The sequence below is a fragment of the Puntigrus tetrazona genome, chromosome 4, assembly GCF_018831695.1.
Source record: "Puntigrus tetrazona isolate hp1 chromosome 4, ASM1883169v1, whole genome shotgun sequence".
In the NCBI taxonomy this organism is placed as follows: domain Eukaryota; kingdom Metazoa; phylum Chordata; class Actinopteri; order Cypriniformes; family Cyprinidae; genus Puntigrus; species Puntigrus tetrazona.
Genome location: NC_056702.1, coordinates 8289255 through 8314478, shown reverse-complemented (window position 1 = coordinate 8314478; position 25224 = coordinate 8289255). Strand labels below are relative to the sequence as shown.

The 25224-nt window shown below is 38.0% G+C and overlaps 1 protein-coding gene across 2 annotated transcripts; it reads left to right on the top strand.

The window, feature by feature from the left end:
• The first annotated feature begins 10022 nt into the window (after nt 1-10022).
• On the top strand, nt 10023-25224 carry dcn (decorin). 2 transcript variants are annotated; one of them, XM_043237588.1, is made up of 8 exons: nt 10023-10271; nt 15478-15730; nt 20042-20154; nt 21223-21436; nt 21939-22052; nt 22176-22269; nt 23695-23833; nt 23916-25224. In XM_043237588.1, the coding sequence occupies exons 2-8, from the start codon at nt 15493-15495 to the stop codon at nt 24114-24116; spliced, it is 1113 nt and encodes a 370-aa protein (XP_043093523.1). In that variant the 5' UTR covers nt 10023-10271; nt 15478-15492; the 3' UTR covers nt 24117-25224. The 2 variants fall into 2 exon arrangements, with proteins under 2 accessions (XP_043093523.1, XP_043093522.1); XM_043237587.1 differs by having other exon boundaries at nt 10026-10281.

The window sequence follows — 25224 nt, the reverse complement described above, 5'->3', positions numbered from 1 at the left end:
TAGGACACACTCTCTCTCTCTTTTCCCTCATTCTCCGTGTGAGTATGGATAACTCATTCTCTATAAAACGTTTTAGTGGTAGCAGAAAGCAAGCCACAGGCACTTGATCTCAGTTATGAAAATGTGAAGCATTCAGCACAGAATATATGCGAACTGTAGAGCAAACACACGTACGTCCAAGAGAAACAGGCTGGGCTGCTATTATACTCTCTGGAGGATGATGGGAAATCAGCCCCACTGGGCACAGCAAGGAAGCCACGTGAGAGGATTCACAGAGCTTTCAGGGTTTCATTCATCTCACATAGACTTTGATCAATGAAAGCAGACTTCGGGGTGACTAATGTTGGTGTGTGTGATATTAACAAGAATATCTTAGTGGGTGGTAACGATAATTATCAGACTCCCAAAACCCAAACTCTTCATAACTTATGGTTCTTTCCATATTTGCCGCCTTAAGTGTATTTCTGGGGTATTCTTTAGTTTTATAAGCGGAGCCTTAATTTGTATACACATGAAAAAAGTGCAAAAGCCAGTGTTCTTAAAGGGATAGTTTCACATCGTTCCACATTCTGTTGCATCGTTTCAAACATGTAAAACCTTTGTTGAAGACAAATTTATGATTTTTTGGATGAAATCTGAGAGCATAGACAGCAACGCAACTGACCCGGACATCATTAAAACAGTCCACGTGACATTTAATGGAGCTATGAAAAAACTAAACAAAAAACAACAACAACAAATAGGTGTAAGCAGTAGTCCTTTTGTCAGAGTTCTTACGATAATGATCCATTTAGAATAAGACACCGTAGATGGTTAACATTACCAGTCAAATGTATCCATGAAATTGAAAAATATGGCGCACAGTCAGTTTCGTTGATAGCATTTTGGTATGCCTTGTCAACAAATGAACATTTTCCAAAAAATAATATATAAACGCAACAATTAAGATGTTTAGCTTTTGAAACAGCCGATGCTCCCTCCATAGGCTAGTTCACTAGATTTTAGAGTGAAACAGCAGTCAAATGTATTGTCTTTTCTAAAAAAACTGATTTTAGACAGAACCTGGCAACCGTAATGGAGAAAAAGCAGAGAATGTCTCTTTATATTCTCTTCCTATCAAATGCGCAAACACAGAATGAGATAAAAACAGGCGCAGTGATGGCCAGGCGCCGAGGCCTGACATACACAAAGGAAGTGTTTCGTCTGGCAGTCAGTGTTACCAGGCATTCACAGAGAAGAGCTGAAAGCTCCACATTGCTCCATTCAGAAGAGAGTTGAAGAAAGATGGCTGACCTTCTATTCAGCCCAGCTCCCCGTCAGTCATTCGGCTGGCTAACTGTGAGCTTACAAGCACGGCGGCCGTCACGGTGGGTGGGTGGTTGGGTGGGCGGATAAATACTCTCAAATGATTTTGTTGGAAATGCTTTTTCTGTGCAAGTTAGATATTGGAGTTAGTTGGTGAAACTGCTACTTTAGTTTCTCCGAGCTTCAAAGCGGTTTGTTGCTGTGTGATAAGGCATGTCTTTGAAGGATTCGAAAGAATAATGGTTCAAGATGTCTGGGGCTGAGGAGGGGGTTTTGACCATTTATTCAAACTTTAGACAGGAAGGCTGAGCCAAGGCCTCGATAAAATCAACAGGATCGCAGAGGTCTGGGAACAGTAAGCCAGTGGGAACGTTCATTTGAGGCATACGCAAAGAGAAAAAGCAATAACACGACAAGCAGTCACTTTAAAACACAGTATTCGGAGAAGCATAGTTACAAGAAGGAAATATTTACTTGTGCTTTCTAAAGACGTGATTACATTTGCATCAAGCCAGGTGGAGCATCATGTTTTCTACTTTTTTTTTTTTTTTTTTTTTTTGTCTGAAGGCTGAATCTTTCCCCCTCCACTGGCCCTTTCCTGACCAGCCAGACTCTAAATCTCCCCTGAATTTGTACATTCCTCTGGTATTGCCTAATACATTTTCTTGTCAGGGTGTGTGTGCATAGTATCGTAGACTAGAGTGTGTGTGTATTGGGTGTTGTTTGGGGTGTGGGTGTGTTTTTGTGTCATTTGTGTGCGTTTGGGTTGGAAGCATCTGTTTATCTTGTTATCACTGACATTTTTTCGGTGATGCACTGCAGACGTTTGGCTCTCAGGGGTTTCTTAAAAACTTCCATCTTTCAGATGCGAAGGAGAAAAAGCTCGTTTTCCCTGCATTTTACTGATGCAAAATGCTAATTATTTAGATGATCATTTAAAACAGCCATAGTGTTAGTACCTGAAAAAAAAAATGTATCGTGTTTTTACAATTAGATGGCTGCTTATTATTACTTCAATCCTTAAAGCAAAGTAAGATTAATTATGAAGCTACTGAGTGTATGATATTAACATAATATTATCCTAATTAGCTAGTTAAACCAATCAAAAATGGTGGTTACCTGGGGAAAAAAAACATTTATTTATTTATTTTTTTTTAAAGAATTGAATCTTACTTTTGGCCATAAAACAGTATATAAAAATGATACATTTGAGAGGAAATGCTGTGTAATATATTAACTTAATATCCCTAAAATGTAATTTTTCTCCTTTTTTCTTTTTCTTTAATACTACACAATTAGTGTTCTTGTCTTACTAACTGCAGACATTCCAGGCTACGCTTGCAAGCTTTGATGAGACTGGTAAAGACATCACATTTTTTTAACGTCTGTCAAGATTTTTCCATGCAACTTTTTCTCACAAATGCGCTCGAATGCAAGCTCACGCTTACGAGTCTGTGGTCCTCAGATAAAATATTTGAGTCTTATTAGAGTCATTTGATTTTCTCACACACTCAAAACATTTCAACGAAATTCACCCCATGTCGGAAAATTTTCTCTTCAGTGTTTGAGCCTCAATATCCAGCCCACCTCTGACAAATCAAACAGCTTGTGTAATGTAATACGAAATCCTGGTTCATTTAATTTCCACTTCACTGCAGTTAATCCAGTTGAGCAAGGGATACTGTATTGCTATTAATATCCCCATAATTAGTCAACACATAATTAATTACTAAACAGTTTTAAACTATTTAACCATTTTAAACCAAAAGTCTATTTTTAAAACTATGTAAAATGTTTTGGAGCGCAGCTTGTTTCTCTGTATTGTGTTGTTATCCATAAGCTCCATCCATTTATAGTGATTTTTTGCTCTTTATCTCTTTGTGCTTCTGTCAAGCTTGACATTTCTTTAGATTAGCTTGACAGGGCCAAAGGTCACCAGAAGCTTTGTGAATAAGGGTTATTTAGATCGTCCCAGGATAATAATACCTGAAAAAAGCAATAAAAGTGTCATGATATGCGACAGAAGAATAATTCAGGTTGTCAGTTTGTTAAAATCTACTCAAATCCAACAACTGACCATTTCTGCTTTTTAAATGTATATTCGACCAAATTCATTATTTAACGTTTATTGACTGAAACCAACCTGGTTTCATAAAAATACATAGCTCTGTGTACTTTTTTGCACAAGACCGCCGCATTTTGAAAGAGAAATGTCCACTGATTGGTGCTAAAACACATGCTCAATATGTGAACCCTGGCACGTTTTTAGGTATGTATTGCTGTTTTTATTGTCACTAAAAGTTAACGCTCTGTCATGTCGAAAATATGCCCTACACAAAATTTAAGTAATAACATGAATTTCTTTAAGTAATTGCCTTGAACATTTGGCTTTATTATTCGAAACTAAATTTGTGTGAAAAGGAATAAAAGGTTTTACTTGGAGTTTTCTGCCTCTAATGTATATTTCTTTTGGAAACTGCAGTGATATGTACTTATTGGTACACGTTTATGCCATGAGAACAGGAAGCAACACAGTTATCCTTTTTTCATTATTTTTTAAAATGGCTTTGTAAAGGATTTTTAGCTGCCTCTTTCTTATAAGCCGTTTTTGGTTCAGGTCTGCTGGTTACTTTAGTGGGGGACTGTTGACTTTATTATCAGGTTTGTGTGGGGTTCTGTGGGGTTCTTTAGGGTTTTGGCCCATTTGACGCTCATTTTATGGTTCTTTTGGGCTCTGGTGGTCTTGTGACTGAGTTGCCAGCAGTAAAAGCTGTTTGGTGTCTGATGGAAGCTATAAATCAAAACCAGACTGAACCAGAAAAACTGACACTGGATCGGCCCACTAGAAGAAAAGCAGTCCGAGTTTGACTCAACCGCCAACATGCCAAGATTTTTAAAAAAATTAACTGCATGAAATTGTAGTTTAATAACTGAGGATGAAGTTTAGTCGTTAGCTACGTTTGAAATAGCAAGGAGGTCTGTCGTCTGTCACATCTTGACCCTCTTGAGATTTAGTGAAACAAATATACACTAATCAAGATGCCAAAGAGATTACACACATCCTGGAACTCGCGATGTTACTTAGGTTGTAAAATCCAATAGTACAGAGCTTGGGAAGTTTTGTGAATGCATGTAAATGCTTGCTAAATAGATAGGATAGGCAGAGATATTAGATAAGTGATAATCATGTAAATAATAACAGCACAAATCTGCAAGGACGTGTGCAGACCGGAGGTGAGAGGACATTCTCCACCGCCCACACTCCCACAGCTGTGTTTTCTCTTAAGACCTAGATTCAGATGTGAGGTCTGTGTGGTTCTCTTTGGTAATTGTGGTTGGTGATGCAGGGATTAGTTCAGAGCAGCTTTTAATGGCAGCATTCATCAGTTTCACAAAAACCAGACCAGTTTTCAAAAATAAATAAACGCACAATTTTTAACCATTTGACATTTTAGTGAATTAGTTACTAATCTGTATGAAATCATTTGTATGCCTTTATACAATCTGTTAAACTGTTTATGTTTTTATGTAATTGTTTATGTTTGTGTATGAACTTATACTTTTTGTAATAATTACAATAATAGAATAATTAATATGTACATATCAGAATAACATATGTACTTTTTAATTGAATACTTATATATAAAGACAAACACATATAAACAGATATAAGTAACTTAATTCATGGAAGTCAAAAGTCCAGTATCTCAAAATATTATAATGTTTACATTTGAGATTCTTTTTCACAATATTCAAAGTTTTGAGATATGAATGAATAAATAATTTTTGATCAATGCAGTCTATTGAATTGATATAGAACAATATTAAATTGATCATAGATTAATGGAAAACTCATGATGCAGCACTGGTATTTTTAATGAAAAACATTCAGTTGAATGGCAATCCAAATTTTGGACAATATAACAAAATGATTAGGAGAAACAGGGTGAACTTTCACATTATTATTAAAAGAGAAAAAGAATGAATGTGTTCTTCATTAGTGCAACTGAACCCTAAACCAAGTCTTTCCATTGAGTGCTTTTAACTAATGACATTGTACGGTTTATTTACTTCAGTGGTTTATTAAATGATTAGTCTCTGTGCAGTGCGTCAGTGACTAACGCTGCTGGGAAATATCTGGGTGTGATTGTTGAGGATTGGAGAAACAGATATACCCATGCAGACTCACTGTGGACACGTGAAAATAATATTTGCACCATTTTCATTGCAGGTCAACACCCTCGTAAATATTTTTCGCCTCTCGAAGTCTATAGTGGTTTGATATCTTTTGTCTTTTTGTGATGTGTTTCTCCTCATCTTGTCCCAGCTGTTCAGCGGTTCCAGAGGCAGTAGAGTTTCGAGTTTCTTCGCGCTGCTCTGTCGTGGTTTGGTCCGCACTCTGCCTGCAGGTTCTGATGACTCTAACAGACTCTGAGCTCTCTTTTCAGCTGCACACATCACGTCTCTCGTCTGCAGATCCATATCTGTGCCAAGCATAAGGCAGACAGAGCTTCAGTCTTGCCACTCTTTTGAACCAGTTGTGAGATTAAATCCAGATTGCTTGCAAAAGTTGAGTCATTGGTCCCGATTCCACTTTGCATTGTGTAACTAACCGCTGAATGGCGTGGGATCTCACACAGCTCACTTTTATAACAATGATTCAAAGCCTTTGTCAGGTCAGGATGTCTACAGGAAATTTTTAATGTGTGTACATGGTTTTCAATTTATGGGTATCTGACATGATATAGGCTACTTTTCTGAAAGATGTGTTCTGTCACATGCTCATCGCATCTAAAATAGTTTTAAAAGATTCTGTTGATATTTTAGGATTATATCAAGCGTTTCTACTGAACGCTACTGAATCCTGAGTCCTGGAAGTAGACAAAAAGGATCCAATCAAACAATTGAGTCGTAGAGTATGTGAACCCTTGCTTCCAGGGTCTGGTGTGACCCACTTTTGCAGCAATAACTGTAGCTGAACATTTCTTGTAACTGCTGAACAGTTCTGCTCAGCATCTTGTAGGAATTCTCACTCATTTCTCAGTATAAAACCGCTTCTTTTGGTGAGTTTCCTCCTATGAACTCCACAACATTTTAGGTCAATTAAGTTGTTCTTTTTTAACCAATCTTTGGTAGAATGACTTGTGTGCTTTGGGTTATTGTCTTACTTTATGACCCCTTTTCTCTTGAGATTCTGTTCTTGGACAGAATTAGCTAATAATTCAAAATTTGTTGTTCTGTCAATGATGACAAGCCTTCCTGTCCCAGATGCGGTAAAAAAGGCCCCAACCATGATACTATCATCACCATGTTTCACAGATGGGATAAAGGTCTTATGCTGGAATGCAGTGTTTTTCCTTTCTCTAAACAAAACTCTTGTCATTTAACCCAAAGCGTTCTATTTTGGTCTCATCATTCCATTAAATCTTTTTCCAATAGTCCTCATTGTTTGTACACATGATCTTGGTCAAACTTCAGACGGCCAGCAGTGTTCTTTTTGGAGGGCATTGGCTTTCAACTCAGCCATGCACACTATTGTTGCCCTGTGTTCTGCAGATGGTGGACTCATGAACTTTAACATCACCTCATGACCTCACAGACTATTACACACCTTGCTTTTAGAGTGATCGTTGTTGCTGGACCACTTCAAGGGAGGGTAACAGTGGTCTTGAAATTCTTTAACTTGTACACAATCTGTCTTTCTGTGGCATTGTCCTTTTTCTTTGTTCAAGCCAAGATTCATTTCCCCAAACATGATCAAGACTTTGATAGATCCTTGTTCTTTGTATAAAACAGGGCAGACTCTTACACCTGAAAGTCATCCCACTGATTAAAAGCACCTCTGAATAGATGTACTCTAATTTCGCCTTTAAATTGCCTGCTAATCATATAGATTGACATATTTTTTTGTCACTCACAGAAGTAATATTGGATTATTTTTCAAAATAAGTAAATAAATACTATTATGTAGTATGTAGTATTAGATATAGTACGTATTTTTGTTTCAATTGTTTGATTGTGTTCTCTTTGTCAATTTTCAGGTGAAAATCTGATGATCTTTTGAGACATAAAAAATTCAGTTCACAAACTTTCAACAAACACTGTATGTGCTACATTTGTTAACTACATCTTATGTGTTTTTTTTCTAGCATAGCTAATAACTTCCTCTCTTCCTTTTGACTTTCAGTGTAATAGTTTCCACATTAGCGTTTATAGCTTGTGTATGCAGACACATGCAGCTAAACAGACATTGACACCAGCAGGGGCCCTTGTGTCAACTATCCTTTAGGGAGCACTGGTGATGTCAAAGACAAACTCATGCAACAGCTGGAACCTGTTTTGATCTCATTCGTCCATTTTGGACATGCAAGATTAGAACGAGAAATCAGATTTAAAGAAGAACATAGGAAAATGAAGTGAGAGTCATCATATGGAATAGAAATTCATAGTGATTCATTCCTGTTTTGCCAGCAGACACTTCCTGTCGGTGAATGTGTTTAAGAGCTGCGGTTCTCAACCGATGAGTTGTGCCCCAAATCACAAAGATTTGTTCTTATTGGTAAAAAAATAAATGATTCTAAACAGCAATAATAGCATGCAACTAGCAACTGTATAATCGTGTGTAATTAGTGTAGCATCATAAACCAGAAACGTGCGTCAAAGACAGTGTGTCTAACCAAAAATATTGGTGTAAGCAAGAAATATAGCCGCTCAAATTAATCAAATGTGATATGAACCGGTTGCGTGACATCTTTTGAAAATCTACTCAACAAAACTCAAAGTTAAAATAACATAAAATCCAGAATATATTAGATGCAGATTCATGTGTGCTGAGCTAGAGGAAAAGAGCGAGAAGGACAGAATGTGAAGAGGGTAAATAGGAGGGTGTGGGTCACACAACTGTGTCTGAGTTTTATGTGGACATTTGGCTGTGGCCTCAGGTTTATTGGCCAGATCCTCTGATTCTGAGCTCAGCCCAGGGCAGATGGCCGGAGGGGATGATGAACAGGTCATCATCTGCATCCTCCACTGATCTGACGCCATTTCATCCTCTCCAGCTTTCCGATGAAGGAGCACACAGTGTCTCCAAGTCTCCTTATAGCTGACACATGGCTTGGGGTCAGTGAGAAGTAATTTTGAGACCATAAGTTTAGGTTTTGAGATCTTTTGAAACCATAAAACTGATACTGTGAAAGGGTCACTGGGGATTTTAGACCTTATTCAGTGGTCTTGATGAGTATCCAGCAGTGTCCGACCAAACAAGTTATGAAATGAGTTATGAATTACATGAGTAACAGTGACCCAATGACTTGAAACAACTGGCGTGTCCAATGACGGGGAAACAGTTTAATTTTCATGAAAACGTGAATACTTCCAGATACTTCCAGTAAAACAATGGAGTGCACAGGATTCATATCCTGTGTTACTGTGATAATATGACCTATTTAATGTATTTGTGATTTATTAATATAATCACATTGATAACTAATCATTTGTAAATTGTGTAAAACTTTATTGTAAGGAGCAGTGTTCACTATTAACTAGTTGCTTATTAGCATGCATATTACTAGCATATTGGCTATTTATTTGTACGTATTTATTAGTGCTTATTCTGCATGACCACATTTTATATCCCTTAATCTACCCCACACCTAAACTACCTAAGTACATAAACTACCTAACTAACTGTTAATAAGTAGCGAATTAGGTGTTTATTGAGGAAAACTCTTAATTAGCAGTCAGTATGTGTTCCCTATTCTAAAGTGTTAGCATAAATTGTATTTCTAGCACGTATGCATTTTTTTGTATATTTTCCATATTTGATAACCTGATTTATTGCTTCATATAACACATTCCTCTCTGAAATGTTCATTTTTAGTAGTGATTTATTGTCACAGTTGAATGGCATGTTATTTGTACTTGAATTCTATCTAATTTGTGATGAGATTTTCAAAAGCCTTTCAAATAACCAGTAATGCAGGACATCCAGTGGTGTGATAAAATCAGTGTGAATGAGGCTTGAGACTGAAATCCTAATCACCCCAGTCCAAATGTACAGCTTATCTTTGCCGTCTCCAAAAAGTGTGCCAGAAAATCCCAAAAGCCCAATCTGATTTAGGAGGATTGAATCGTACCAATTCAACCCGGTCTTTCAGTTTAGACACGAAAAGAAAAGAAAGTCAGGCAAATGTAGAATAACTGAAATAAAGAAAGATAGAGAGAGAAGAAAAACTGGGTCCTGATTTCAGTAACTAGCTGAACTCAAGCCAGCTCCTCCCTCCCCATTTTGGGTACCTCCGCTTGCACATTCAATGCTCTTCCATGCCTGTTACTCCGTACAAATAAACAAGCCTAATACGGATTTGGAAATGCTGTATGTGTGTGTGTGTGTGTGCGGCTGAGGTTACGGGTCACCGAATAAGTTTCTTGTTTCAAAAGAAACAAAAGTATAGTGGGTGGAAAGGAGGGGAATGTTTCCACCACGCAAAAAAAAAAAAAAAAAAAAAAAAAAAAAAGCGGCATGAAGTCCGCCGAAAGACTACGAGAGAGAGAGAGCCGAGCCGCTTTTGTCGTATCCAGAATTCCCTATCTTTACCAGATGACACTGTATAGGAGCTTGCCAATGCCTGTATAGTTGCAGCCTCTCGCCTCCCAACTTTTTTCCCCCTCGTTTTTCTTGTTCCAACTGCATTTGGACCGCTCCAGTCCGGGGGAAGTTCTTCTCCAATTGTCTCATTTGAAAAGGACGTAGAAATCAACCCCTCCCTCGCTCCTTTTCTTCCCTCCCTCCCTCTCTCTCTCCTTCTCTGTCCTTCTCTCCATCCCCTCCCCCCGTGACAGAGCACACCTGCCTGATCTTGGCTGCAGGCGTCCACACAGCGATCAGCCCTCGGCCTGCCGCGCTGCACATTGGCTCCAGCCCTCTCTGGATTTGCGGATCTTCGTCTGCAGCTCTACAAGCTCCTGTACGTGCAGGTAAGATCAGCTTTCGTCCTCCGAGTGATGAAAAGCAGGGACTTTGATTGAGAGAGCAGACTGACCGTCTCTAAGAGAGGTGGACGGTTTGCTGATGAAATGTGGGTATAACACTTCGGGAATCTGCGGTTTGGTGGTTTCTGCAGTTCATTAAGGCTTGGAGCAGAAATCGGGACTTTGCATGGGAAGTTTACAGCTTTATTCTGGCATATCCTAGATGAACCGATTCAAGAAATTGAGTGTGTCGATGATACAAATGCATTTATTTTAAAGCCTCCTGTGTTTATTAGCTTTGCATGTGGAGTAAGGTTGCTTTCTGAGAAAAGCATCTTCTGTATTTCAATCCAGAAAAGTGTATGTTCGTGCAAACTGATTGCAGAAGTGATTTTCTTTGTTGCTCAGTTGGAGAGGACCAGACCTTTTCCGACTTTTCCAAATTGTGACAAGTATCTCTGCTCTTTGAAACCCCTCCAAACAAACTCACTGTTGTGAAAAAGCCATTAACTTTTCGAGTGCCCTTATTCTCTCTGCTCCGACTTTTCCATCCCAGTTTTTCTTCTTTTTGTGTGCGCCACTTGGCATTTAGAAAGAGTTCATGTAAGGCCTGAAAACACTAGAGGATAGACCTGTCTGGAGAGACGTTTCGTCCTCTGGCCTCGCTCTGCATCTGCTTGCCTCCACTCGTTCGAAGTTGCATCCTAAACTCTTTATCCATGGCGTGGAAGCCAAAGTGCCTTGAGCAAAATCAGCTAAAGGATGAAAGGACTCTGGAGGAGAAAAGATAGAGATGGGAGAGAGTGAGAGCGTGGGACTGGTGTCTCATTAATCCTTTAATGATATAGCTTCCTTCCAATCGCAGGCAAGTCTGACAAGGCACTTCCTGGTAATCCCACCACAAAATTCCCAGCTAACTCAAAACATACAGTGGAGGGGGGCAAGGAAGAGGCAGCCGAGGGTTAAGACGCATTCAGCGGGCACTTTATTTGGGTTAACAGGGTCATGCATTTCTCGTTTGTTGGGGTTGGAGTTGGGGTTCGATTTGGGGTTGAGTTTTTGTCCTCTAGTCCTAGTTTACAGCTTTCAGTAATTGCGAACAGAACTCACGTACACACCATGCACCATGACAGGAAACTCTCGTCCCTTTCTTCCTCCCTTCAAAGGCAGCATCCTCAGGCCATGCAATAAGTATACTTTGGAAGCCAAAGGTCTCCATTTGGTTCCAACTATTTGATGTTAGAAAGAGAGGATCATTAAATGGTAGCCATGCTGGTCACCCTCTCTTTATTTGCTTTTTAAACCTTTGAGGAAAAGACGCTGGAGCTTTGGACCAGTGGCTTATGACAGATATGCAGTTATCTTGTAAAAAGGAAGTGAGAAGATGAGTCCTTGAATGTAAATGTCATGGGCTCAAAACTTTATTCATTCATTTTGGGGCCAATATAATCAGACGACCTTCGGCATATAATTGCTTATTCAACGTTTGAATAACTTCTTGTGGCTTTCAGTTCAGTCCTTTTGAAGACAACCATGTTTGATGGGTTTCTGTGAGAAAGTCTAATTGTGCTCTGGCAGTGGCTTTGGAGTTTGGTTTAGTGGTCTGGAACCAGCCTGACCGCACAGGGCAGAGTGGTTGAAATCCTTGTATGCTAGTGTAGTCCAGGAGTGCAGTTTGTTGAGCTCAGTATTAAATCCACATTTTTTTTAGGCTTTTGCACATTGGGTTTTATATCTTTTTGTGCTTTTGTTTTGAAACATGACTCATTGGAATGGGCAGATAATTACATTTCTGAAACATTCTCTCAGTGTTTGGGGAATTTGGGATATTTTAGAGCTTTCAGTGGAAGAATTCTTTTAGAAATAAAAAGCAGATTTCTGGGTATAATGATAAGACAGGTCTATGTGTATGTTTTAAAATGAAGGAAGCACACATTTTAAATGTCCTATAGCCTGTAAATACTTTTCTGTGAGTCATTGCTGAAAGGAGCAACAGGTCAATGAACATGTGTGTGTGTGTGTGTGCGTGCACGTGAACAGAAATGAAAGAGTTATGAGTAGAGCTACATTCTGTCAATATGCAATTTACACTATTTTAATGAGTGTTTAATACCAAATACAGTAAACATTTAATTTTTTTTAAAAGAGCAACACTTATTACCTTTTGAGTAAATAAATACATAAATATAATTAAGCAAATATCGTGATTTTGGACTGTTTAGATATTAATACATACAGTTAACTGCAATAGATAATTCTAATGTTTATACATGCACATTTTCTACTATTACTTGTTAATAAACAGTAACATAAACACATAAACACAAGTTTGATCACATGACCTCATCTTCACAACGCAATACCATAATCCGCTTATAGTTGACTTTGAATACACATCTTTGACGTAAGCCTCTTGTGGTGTGTCTTGAGATTCAATTCAAAATTTCATTTTTTAAATGTATCTTGCTTTAAGGACATTTGCGAAATTTGTTTGATTAAGGGAGAGAAAAGTGCCACAGACAAATCAGACCTGCTGTGATACAACCCAGACCTTAAGATCCCGAAAGACAAGAGGGTCGAGTGAAAAGAAATTTTGAAATGCTTAGAGAAAGAGTGGAAAAGTGGAAATTTTCCTGTCTCCTCTTAATCATTACAAGCCCACATTTATAAGACCAGAAAAAGGCTAGTGCTGATTTTGGGTTCTGTGAAACACTTCAGTTGGAAAAGCTAGTAGTTATGCACAAAACTGTGTGTGTGAAAAATGTATTTAAACTCAGTTCTGATAATCCTTGTCACATTGAGATGTCTATTACTTCCTGCTGAGAGGAACATAGCATCCGTACTGTCGAGTTTGTGTCCAGCTGCTTTCCTTTTGATACAATATTTTTAACAATGTATAAAACATAATGTACATTTAAACATACATTGATCATATCTCTGAAGTTGAAGTCTCTGAAGTTGTTCATTCGGAAAATGCTTAGACAAAATGTTTAGAGGCTGTCGGAGTTAAAATATTAGTTTTTTTTTAGTATTTTATGCATATTTTATTAATATAATAATTAATACAGATAATAATTAATACAAATAATAATATTAATACAGATATTACATTTATAATTCAGTGTCTGTGCAAACTCCTAAAAGATGTATGTGTGCTAGAACCAAACTTGCCCTACACCATCCATTTAAACACACTGGTTTCAGTTCAAATTAAGTTTAATGCTGCTGTTCCGTATAAAGTTATCAATTTATTTATTCCTAAGCCAATTTTTACTTCTGTTTTGTGATTGGCGAATATGAACTTTGTACCCTGCCTGTTTTTTCTCCGACAAAGCCATGACACCATCCATCCGTCTTGTCTGTTTGCCTGGCTCTCATAGCAGCCTGTGGTTTGTTGACAGGACGCAACTCAAATGCAGCAACAGCTTCCCATGATCCCCCTGCAAACAGAATCGCTCATGGTGACAGCCTGTAATGCTCAGAGGGCTTTTCATACTGCTGACCAGCTCCTGAGGGTCTAAACTCCTACTGTGGCTTCATTCCTGCTGGGAATGCATATAGAAAAAGAGGTTTGTGCGGCTCAACAGGAAGAGCGCAAGGTCATGGGTTCAATTTTATAAAACTGCACTGTAAACCTTGCAAATACATAAATGTCAAAGGGCAAAGTGATATGGCCGTGTGTTTGCTCAAAGCTTCCCATTGCCCACTGGGTTAAAGGTAATTAAAGGTGTCTGGTGTGACTGATGTTGTATCCAGGCCTGAAAACGTAGCATTAAATTAAATAGCATGTCTAAATTGAGGGCGGCAAGTTGTTGTTTTGAAATGCTGTGGAATAAAACTACAATTTCTCATTGTTTTTCTTGAAACATGGATACTAGCTGAGCTGAAGGAACCTCAGAAAATTGATTCAACATGCTCTCCCGTGATGCAGATCAACAGAAATCTGAGGTCAAAGGTCACTTGCTGTCTTTCTGTTTTCTTCTGAGACTTAGTCTTTTGAGAAAAAACTGTTGTATCCAGACTTTCTGTGCTTGTAGAGAATTGCGATTATCCAGCAGAAGTCTTTTTAAATTTCCTCAATGGAATATATCGCAAAGTACATGTTATATAGATGTGCACCAAGATTGAATGTATCATTGACTTCTTTTGCTTGAGAAATTAAGAAAAGCTCTTTTCTAGAAGTTTGTCAAGGTCAAGCTCTGGGTTTCCAGAGTTTAACAACAGAGGGCACGGTGGTTATTCGCTGTCCAAGTGACGTGGCTGCCCGGAGGATTTGAGCTACTGTAATTATGCTGTATGTTGATTACATGGACCTGAGATGACCCTGAAAAGTCGAACTGAGCTCTGGGAGTTTCTGTACCTACTTTACAATTTCCTCGTCGTTCGGAGACGTCCAGCTGCTCTTCAGACATATGTTTATGCATGGGCTCGGGCACAGCTTTGTGCACTCTTTTTTTTCTGATTGATGGCATGAATGAGGTTGGTTATGAAGTTTAACCCAAATCAGTTCTCACATATGTAGCGTGCACAGTCATTATTTTAACGCTATAAAATTGGGGAGTTTTCAAATTGGGGTCCACAATTTCAACTTTTATAAAATGATGAGACTGAGACTAATTGCAAATTTATTTAATCTATTGACATCCCTTTTTTCAGGAAAGTAAAAAAAAAACTCTTTTTTAACATTGTAAACATTTTACTGCCACTTTTAAACAAGTGAATGCGCACTTGCTAATTACATTGTTTTGTGTGATTGTTTTGATAAATATTTTGGGGACTTTTAAGATTTACAGCATTTAATAATCGTATTCCCTTCATTACTGAAAATGACTGAAATTGCATGAAGCATGTTTAGGAATATGTTATGTTAAAGGCCCATTTTAAATCATTAATTGCAGCCACTGAAGTACTTTGTATTGTCCCTCATTCAATTTAGTAAAAATCATTTAGTCATATAAACTAACCATCAGTCTAACAGCATAAAATCCTGCAGCAATAGTAACCAGAGACCTTAAAAATCTAATAAACTCCTAAATTTGACTCTTGACCTCTGCCTAGTTATCACCCACATTGCTCAGTCACATTCATGAGCTCTACATCTGTCGTTTGACTTTTAACCTTTCACCATCACAGGTCCTGAGATGCCACCCAGCATATCGCCTCTCACCTTTAACCCCTTCTCTTCTCCATTTTCCCCTCCAGGCCTCCATCAGCAACATGAAATCGGCCTGTCTCTCCCTGCTTTTGGTGTCAGTATGCTGGGCTCTGCCCTTCCGTCAGTCCGGCTTCATGGACTTCATGATGGAGGACGAGCCGGGCTCAGGCTCTCCCATGCCTCCAGTTCGCAAACCACCTGTTCAGACTCCTCCTCCAGTGCTACCTGAGGGACCTGATGGACTTTTCTGCCCCTTCCGGTGCCAGTGCCATCTGCGAGTGGCCCAGTGTTCTGATCTAGGTAATGACTTCATGACACTTGACTAGATTGCTTGATGAAAGCTGTATAGGTCTATTTGACACTTTTTTAAAGACTCACTATCAGTGATTCTGGCTGGATGTGAGCAATGATCAATGGCAATAATAAACTAGATGTCAAATTTCTAAGTATAATGACGGATTAATGAAACCAAACAGAAACAAGTGACCTTTTGCAGGGAGTTTGTTTGTCAAGGGATCTGATCAATCATATTGATCAATCTGCCCTTTGGTCTGACAAACAAACCAGACAATTTACTAGTAAATTTAAAAAAGATGATCTGTTTCAGTGCCTACAGCAATCTGTCACGACACATTAAAAAGCTCAATTTATTGTTAAAATTTTTTATTGTGCAAACATGACTACAGTGGAAGTCGACGAGCTGTTGTAAATTCATGAGTTCTATTAACTAATATTCCTTTGGTCATAAGCCAGGCTTTGATTGAATTTGCATTTTCATTCAGACAATGAGAAAAAGACCATCAAGTGGACGGGCGATATGCTAATGGTTCGTTTTGTCATCGACATGAAACTGCTTGAGATTTGTTTTAAAAACATGTTGTTTGTTTTTAGGGGCAATAACTTTATCATTTTAATACACAGTCCACTTTCAGATTTAAAATTTGCAGCATGCTTTCATTCACTGTGTTACACACTGCATGAAAGGTAATTTTCGGAAATCCATAATAGGGGCACTTTAGGAATTTAAGGGATTTTTTAAAAAACAATTTAGCATTTCCATTGCTTCAAATTTTGCAATACTTCAAAAACAGGGTGATGGAAACATAGCAGTAGAGGGTTTTATCTGGCAGCCGAGGGTAGTTTGCCACCCCCGGACTCCCTTGCAGTGGTCCTATCTGTTAACTGTATGACCTTGCACTTATTATACTATAAATAATTGTACATGTTCAGAAAAGGCTTTGTCAAGCCAACATCAAAGTTGGTCTTTATCTATAGTGTTTCGTGCTGATTAATGCTTCATAGGTTTCCTTTCCATTTCCATCGTTTACACCTGACGTCAATAATTTCTTGAGATAATGCTGACCAAGGCCAAGCAGCCGTGAACAAAACCTCTCTCTTTGTTTGATCTGCCCATTGTTGAGTCATGAGTGAATTACTAATGTCACTGTTTCAAAACCACTTTAAATGTTTTCATATGCTGTTAACTGCCCTCACTTCCGTAGAAGACTAGGCACTAACCTCCAGACGGCTGCCTCATTTTCCTAATTGAATCCCCAGGCGTGTGTTTGTTAATATGTGAAAAAGTCAAGTTTGTTCTTTTATAAGGTTACTTCCAAAAGATCACAGCTTCTCTTCCTGTAAAACTGCCCTGTCTGCTGGGTCACTGTGATCTTCACAGAAAAGAGCATTAGAAATAACACGCAGTTGACTGATCCTTCTTAATTGGTCTGCCATTATCCCTCAGGTTTCACTAAGTTTTCTTTCTTTGACAAAAGGTCCTCTTTTTACCCTTTTAATAACATGTTTAGCATCAGGTCCAAGAAATATGCAAATGTGGTTATGTTGGTAACACTTTAGTATAAGGACCAATTCTCAGTATTAAGTAACTTAACAACTACCTTACTAACTATTAATAAGCAGCAAATTAGGAGTTTATTGAGGCAAAAAGGTGTAATTAATTGTGAGAATGAGTCTTTAAAATAAACTGTTACCTGTTTATGTTAGCAACAACAGTACAGTTGAGTATTGTATTTGGATATCTGGATATGGATGTCACAGATAGAGATTAATTCTTCAATAATATTTGCCTACAGGTTTTTGATAAAGTCAGAGGTTGGAAATGATTATGTAATATTTACAGCATTATTAATAAATAGAACATAGAGTGAACAGGGGTTAATAATAATAATGGCTTGTAATGTGGTACAACTAAGTTGCTGTAACATGTTTTCTCAGTTAGCCTAGTTTCTTATAAACAGGAAATTTCTTAGAGTTCTGTTTGATAGACAGAATGCGTGTTTGGAAAGCAAAACTGTTGACCAGGCAAAAAGGCAGTTCTCAGTAATTCTTTCGCAATGTTAACACTCAAAAGTGGACAAGGACAAATAAGAGAAGAGAGAATATTTGTGGCCTCCAGCGCTCATCTGCTCCGCAGGTCTTTTGGCATGAATCAGAACTGGGAAAGAATGGAGGGAAGGGGGATAGGTGTGCCGACAGGCCTGGTCTCCATCTAACTTCACCTCTTTTCAGTGAAATATGTGACCCAGTTTATACAGCTCCGCAGCTGCAGGGAAAACTGTCTGGAAATAGCTCCAGATCCCAAGAACAACTAATGGCAAATATGAATTTGTTTGTCTAGGAAAGTCTGATTAAGGGCCCGCTTGTGTTTTCACTTCCTAACAACGGGCTGTACAGTAAGTGTGAAATACTCCCTCTTTTAGGCAACAGTTGATATGAGCTTAGCATTTTTTTGTGTTACAATTGAGATAAGTGTAAAATAGTATTTTTTTTTGAGGGTTATGGACCACGGTGTAGTGTGATTTCCATTTTGAAAATATTGGGTGTTTACCAGTTTAGCATCCAATGGTTATGTGTTTTTCTACGCTCTTGATTTTGATTCCGTTGCTGATTTCAGTGGCTAAATAGTATTGTCTAACCACAGAGGACAATTCGTTTTTGAATAGTTTAATGTGTGTTCCATAACATTTGCCAGTGGACTGCGCTCACTGATTATCTGATTGCCATTTGGCTTAAAACTGTGACTTGTTTACTTAAACAACTGAAGTTTTCATTGTGTTATTAGAGCTTTTTGGATTACGCGCTGATAATGTGTTCCATAATAAAACACATTTTGTCCTAAATTGATTGCCCGAGATGCGTAGCCACTAGAAAACGAGACTAAACAGCCAAACGAAAAGAGAGACATCTCAGCGGCAGTGATACGTCCAGCTGTGATCTCTATGTTCTCTGTCCTGTGGTTATATAATTAACAGGGACATATTCTTAAACTGTTTATACGCATGCAGCGATGAGGAAACTCACCGCAAAACAAAACCAAACAATGTTTGTGTGAGGTTCTGCCTAAAAAGCTTTTAGAGTTGCTAGAGCAGATATCTGTATGTATGTGCCACGCGTGTTTACCTCATTTTTCTTATGTTTGAAGCAAACACTATACACAGTGGCCCGAAAAACCTTTTGAACACTTATTGGACAAAAGTATATTAAATTAGTTTAAGGATGCTGAATCTTCTGATTTGAAACAAAGTGTGTTTGTGCTGTTTTCATTCAAAATATGTGCCACGTGGTCGGATATTTTTTGTTATATCATGCAAACGCATTCATACGACTGGAAGTTTTAACTGCTCCTAATTTGCTGCAGTTGTTAAGTTTAGGTATGAGGTCTAAATATGGTCGTGCAGAATAAAGCATAAATATGTGCTAATACTATAAGTGCTAATAAATATGCTTGTAATACGCATGCTATTAAGTAACTAGTTAATCCTTGAAAGAATATTTTAAGGAAGAACAAAGTGTATGTTCCATTAAATGTAAGCTGTGTCACGCTGTCATCCAATGTTGGCAAAATCAAATTCCCCTGTGAAAATCTTATGCCAGCTTTTTCATTGGACAGCATCGTACAGCTTTTATAATCCTTCCAAGAAAAGCTGTGAGATGTCTGGCTTAAGAGTGGTCTATGATTATATTTCAGAACTGCTTCGAAACACTAAAACTTACTTGAACCATCATATAACTCTTCACTGTGTTGCACTTTAGAAATGGATTGGTCTGATGTCCAGCTACACATTCAGACGTTCATTTTTTGTTTCAGTCCTTGGAGTGCTTATGAAATCCTCCTGGTTTTGTAAAGAGTTGATTCATTGTTAGTTTTGATGCTGTTTTCAGTGTTTTAAGTGCTTTATAGCTGTACTGCTCGGGCACTGTAACTCGTGAAATGTTATTTTATTATTATTTTAATTCAGAGTATAAGATTAATAAATATTAAGATTATTTAATATTAAGACATTATTTTTTCTATACAGTGATGACTGGAGCTCATCCAAAACCAAGACTACTCCAGAGTTCATTTTCTTTTTGCAATTTAAATGTTTTTCAGGAATGTGCCTGCTCTATTTAATACCCCAGTTTACGCTCTTCGAGGATTTATTTTTTTTTGTTCGTATCAGTGCGTGTTGTGTTGGTGTTGGACCAGAATCCATACGTCTACAGCTGATTTGATTTCAAAGAAGATTCTAGCCACGAAAGCCCAGATCGGCTCGTATCCCATTTCATCTGTGTCATTTTTCTTACTGCTTGTGGTTTTGTGTGTCTCAGGTTTGAAGAACGTTCCAGAAAAAATTCCAGTTGATACCACTCTCCTGGATTTGCAGAACAACAAGATCTCAGAGATCAGAGAAAACGACTTGAAAGGCCTGAAGGGTCTCCAAGTGAGATATTCAATTACTCACTCTCTCCCTTTCTCGTTCTCACTTTCTTTTTTTTTTCCTCTCTTGCTTTTTCTTTAATTGCCTAGATTGGGTTGTAGAAGCCATGACATTTCTCAATCCCCTTTTAAATCCAAGTAACCCTCATGGGACAAATCCTATTTCCCTTTCATATATACATTTTGGGATCAGTTGGCTGCTTGCTGCTGATAAATGGAAGTGACAGCATGATGTTTTTGCTATGACCTTGAAAGCATTAATTCAACACAGAGAACATAAAGTCCAAATGTCAAAATCAAAACCTTGCGAGCCTCATTTCACATAAAAGAAGTGTAATTCTTTTGCCCAAAACAAATGCTTGAGCAGCTCTGAAAAACTCTCCAGATAAAACACTCCAACGCTGTTTGTCTGCCAAATGTGGAATTGGGTGCTAGAACTATGCGCTGCAACCACAGCGATCTTTAACGGCAAATATCTGCTCTAATTTTTTTCGAAAGCACAGCGAAAACATTCTCTGGAGATCTTCAGAAACTTTGCAAAACAGAGCTTCGGGCAAACTCATAATCCGTAATGTGAAGTCCTCCGTGTTTCCAATCCATCATCTCCAGAAAACAGCTCTCAGTGTGAAAAATGTGTCATTCCCAGGTGCACAAGTGTAATGATTCACTTTTGGAGCGGATCCATTGTCCGGCCTCCTGAACTTCAATAAATATGCAGCCTCCCGTCAAGGGCCCTTTGTCGCTTCTCCCTTTCCAAGCTCAACATCTACATGGCGCCTGGATCCAAATGCAATTAGAACATAAAAATGAAGATTTTCATGCACTGGAATGTAGTGTGGATTATAGCAAGTAGCTAGGGGACGTTTTTATGACCGAAAGTCAGGAGAACTGTATGTTTTCACTATCATGTATGTCTGCACTGGAAGCTCATGTTGTCAAATTCCTTGTGTGTGCGAGCTCTTCTTATTCTGATCCTAAAGCTTTGTGTATTTAACACTAGTAACTGAAGAATTATACCATTCATTTACTGCCATGAAGTTTCTAAAGGAATGTCTTTTTTTTTTTTTTTAAGACACTCATCCTGGTCAACAATAAGATCACCATCATTCATGCCAAGGCCTTTTCTTCTCTGATCAATTTGGAGAGACTCTACCTGTCCAAGAACCTCCTGAAGGATGTTCCTGCTAACATACCGAAAAGCCTGCAGGAGCTGCGCATTCACGAGAACCAGATTAACAAGATCAAGAAGTCCTCCTTTGCCGGCATGGCCAATGTCATCGTCATGGGTAGGAATTTTTGTCGGTGCCCATTACAAAAAAAACTATATGGAAGTGGCTTTCTCGGATTGCTTTAGTTGCATTATTGCATATTTATTTATTTCATCCTGCACGCAAAGGAATAACACATTTATGTAATTATTCATGCATTTTAGTCAAGTTTTGTTAAATTGTTTTAGTTTTTCCCCAGTTTACGATTGTTTGTAAAATGCTTTGGTTTTAGTTTTTGGTCTACATTTTTTTAGTTTTGTGGTAACACTTTACTATAGGGACCAATTCTCACTATTAACACGTTACTTATTAAAATGCCTGTTATTTTTGGCAGTTAATTAGTACGTATAAAGCACATATTCCGCTTGACCATATTCTACATCCCTAATTCCACCTAAACTTAACTGCTTTACTGTTACTTGTTCAAACCTAAGGCTCAGTCACAATGATTTATTTTAATTTGCACTAAATAAAAAAGTGTAACAATAATGCAAAATTAATTTTGACTGTCCCGTTCCAGAGCTGGGCTCTAACCCTCTGAGTAGCTCTGGGGTTGATAATGGTGCCTTTGCTGATCTGAAGAGGGTTTCTTACATCCGAATTGCTGACACTAACATCACCTCCATCCCCAAAGGTACAGAATCATGCCTTCTGTGAATAACCACGAAGGCCTGTTTCACTTTAGTGAAATCTATCAATGCAATATCAGTGTGTTTTCATTAATCTAACTCAAAAAAATATATAAAAATATGTTCAGGTCTGCCCAGCTCTCTTTTTGAACTTCACTTGGATGGAAACAAGATCACCAAAGTGACCGCAGACAGTCTGAAGGGCCTCAAGAACCTGTCCAAGTAAATGCGTCTTCCTTGTTAATGCATTTGTAACTTGTTATGCAAACAAAAACGTTGATTTTCTTCCGTGGCAGACTTGAGTCTGAACAGAAACAGCTAAATATGTCTCCGTACAGCTGAAAACCTCAGCAAAACCTGACTCAGAAAGGAAAGGGTTTGATACAAAGGAAATAATAATTCAGATTTCATTAGGTTTGCTTTGAATTTGCATGAGAACGACCCTGTGAGACTCAAACAGCATGACTTCATAGCATGGATCAGTTTGCTTTGGAGCGCACAGAGAAATTACAACATTCATATTACAGAGATTTTCCAGCGTACACGCCGAGACTGAATCACAGCCGAGATGTTATAAAAGAGGATTGACTCAAATACAGACTGCTTTATGAGAACACTGGAAGATTGTTTTACTGGTCGTATCATTATTTTGATTATATTTCATAGAATATATCATGTTTGCTTGTTTGTTTATTAGATATTTTTTACATTTAGGGTTTTCTTATTTTTAAATTTTCAGTTTATTGTTGCTTTATCGTTGTTATCTTTAGTTTAATTTTTGTAAAGTGTTCTCTAAGTTCACGCACGGGTATATTTTTAGCAATAGCCAAAAGTGCATTGTATGAGTCAAAATGCTCTATTTTTTTATGCCAAAACTCATTTGAAGTAAAAATCACGTTCAGTGAAGATATTTAGTTAATTTTTCTTCTATAAATATGTCAAAACATAATTTTGAAATAGTAATATGCATTGCTAAGGGCTTCATTTGGACAACTTTAAAGTTGATTTTCTCAGTATTTAGATTTTGTTTTATATTGTCCAATCCTAATAAACCATACATCAACAGAAAACCTATTTATTCAGCTTTCAGATCAGATCAGCTTTCAGCTTCAAAGAAATTTACCCTTATGACTGGTTTTATGGTCCAGGGTCACATTTCTGTTTTAGTATTTCAAGGCTGCCTATGGTTGTATTTATTTATTTGTGAGTCTTAAAATACCTAAATCTCTATTTATTAATTTTGAGAGGATGCATTACATTTATCAAAATTAATGACACAAATATTGATTCCAAATATTTCTGTTCCAAATAAATAAATTAATATATATTAATATATAATTATATATTAATATATAATAAATTAATATATATATATATATATATATATATATATATATATATATATATATATATATAAATAACTATATATATATATATATATATATATATATATATATATATATATATATATATATATATATAAAATAAGGAGATAATGACAAATTAAATGATAATTAAAAAAATACCTTTGTGTGATAGTGTACCACGTATAAAGAAAAAAAGTGGCCTTTTTTTTTTTTACTTAGTTTGTTCAGAAAACAGTTTCATGTTTTTTGTTAATGCTAATAACACGGCGTGTGTTTTCAGGCTGGGTCTGAGCCACAATGAGATCAGCATGGTGGAGAACGGCTCTCTGTCCAACGTGCCTCACCTGAGGGAACTTCACCTGGACAATAACATGCTGACTTCAGTCCCGTCCGGCCTGCCAGAACACAAATACATTCAGGTGAGAGATCTCGCACGGGTTAACGCGCCATTTCCACAGTTTTGAGTCGCAAATGGTCACGCTCTCATTCGATCGATTCCAGGTGATTTACCTTCATGCCAACAAGATTGCTGCTGTGGGAACAGAGGACTTCTGCCCACCCGGCTATAATACAAAGAAGGCCATGTACTCAGGCATCAGCCTGTTCAGTAATCCAGTGCCCTATTGGGAGGTCCAGCCCATCACCTTCCGCTGCGTCTTCGACCGTTCGGCCATTCAACTGGGCAACTACAGAAAGAAATAAAGCCTCCAATCAGACGGCTTAGTCACTGTTTTCATCCCGCCCCTTCCTGTCTGACCTAATCCTTTCAAGCACATAACTTAGTCTGAATGTCATATCCCAGTTAACCCCAAATAAACTCCAATTGCATTTTCAACGTGCAGATTACCGGACAGATATTCGAATAAACAAATGCATATCAGTATTGTATTGAACGTACATGTTGTGTAAGTGCAGAGGAGAACAGAAATTGTATGATTTTGAAAAAAAGAATAGAAAAATAAAGAAAGTAAAGCCACGGCCACTTAGAATATCCAATAGCGCACATCACCCAGATAATGAAATGATCTTTTTCGAAGGTCACTCTGGATCTTCTGGACCTAAGCCATGTTCTTTCATGTTCTTCGCTGGCCTGCGGAGCGGGCAGCAAGGGGTTAACACACGTCAGCCAGTGCCATTAACAAGAGCTTGTATGCTAGAATGTATTCAGTTATTACTTTCCATTGTAGCGCTAGTTCAGATTGTGCTAGTCATGTTGTTTCTCTCGCGATCAATTGAAGAGGGAGAAAACAGGAAGTCAAGGCTGCTCGAGATTCTCTTCGTCTCATTTGGGATGCTTGGGTGGCATTTGTGTTCATTAGTTCCCTCAGATCCCGTCTGCTCTCTGCCCAGGTGAACATAGCGCTTCGAGATGTAGAATAAACTTTGTTGCCATTACGATGAAAGCGATCCCCGAACCTATACGCATGCTTTTTCTACTCTGGTGAGCACCGTGTTTATGTGCAAGCTTGTACATGTGTTTCTTTCTTTTTATTTTCGTGTTTGTTGATCGTCTGTGTTTCAGTCTGGAAGGATCGGGAGGGAGACGGCGGATATGGACACCTCCTGCTTTCATGAGAGTCATGAATGTCTCTTGTATAGACGCTGTATATAAATGCTGTATAAAGAATCCTATCAATGCTTTGAAGCACAAGCACTTACAGTAGTTTGGACTTTAATATATCGGCAATAAAGATAATCCCTTTCATCTCTCTTTCTCTCTCTCTCTTTTCTCTCTCTCTCTCTCTCTCTCTCTGGTCAATTGAGGCTTCGACACAGGTGTCTTGAACCAAATAAACAGTCAAATCTCTCA

Coding starts and splice junctions, on each gene's coding strand:
- dcn (XM_043237588.1), top strand. CDS start 15,493: ATGAAATCGGCCTGTCTCTCCCTGCTTTTGGTGTCAGTATGCTGGGCT. Junction 15,731..20,041: donor GGCCCAGTGTTCTGATCTAG/GTAATGACTTCA, acceptor TGTGTGTCTCAG/GTTTGAAGAACGTTCCAGAA. Junction 23,834..23,915: donor CAGAACACAAATACATTCAG/GTGAGAGATCTC, acceptor GATCGATTCCAG/GTGATTTACCTTCATGCCAA.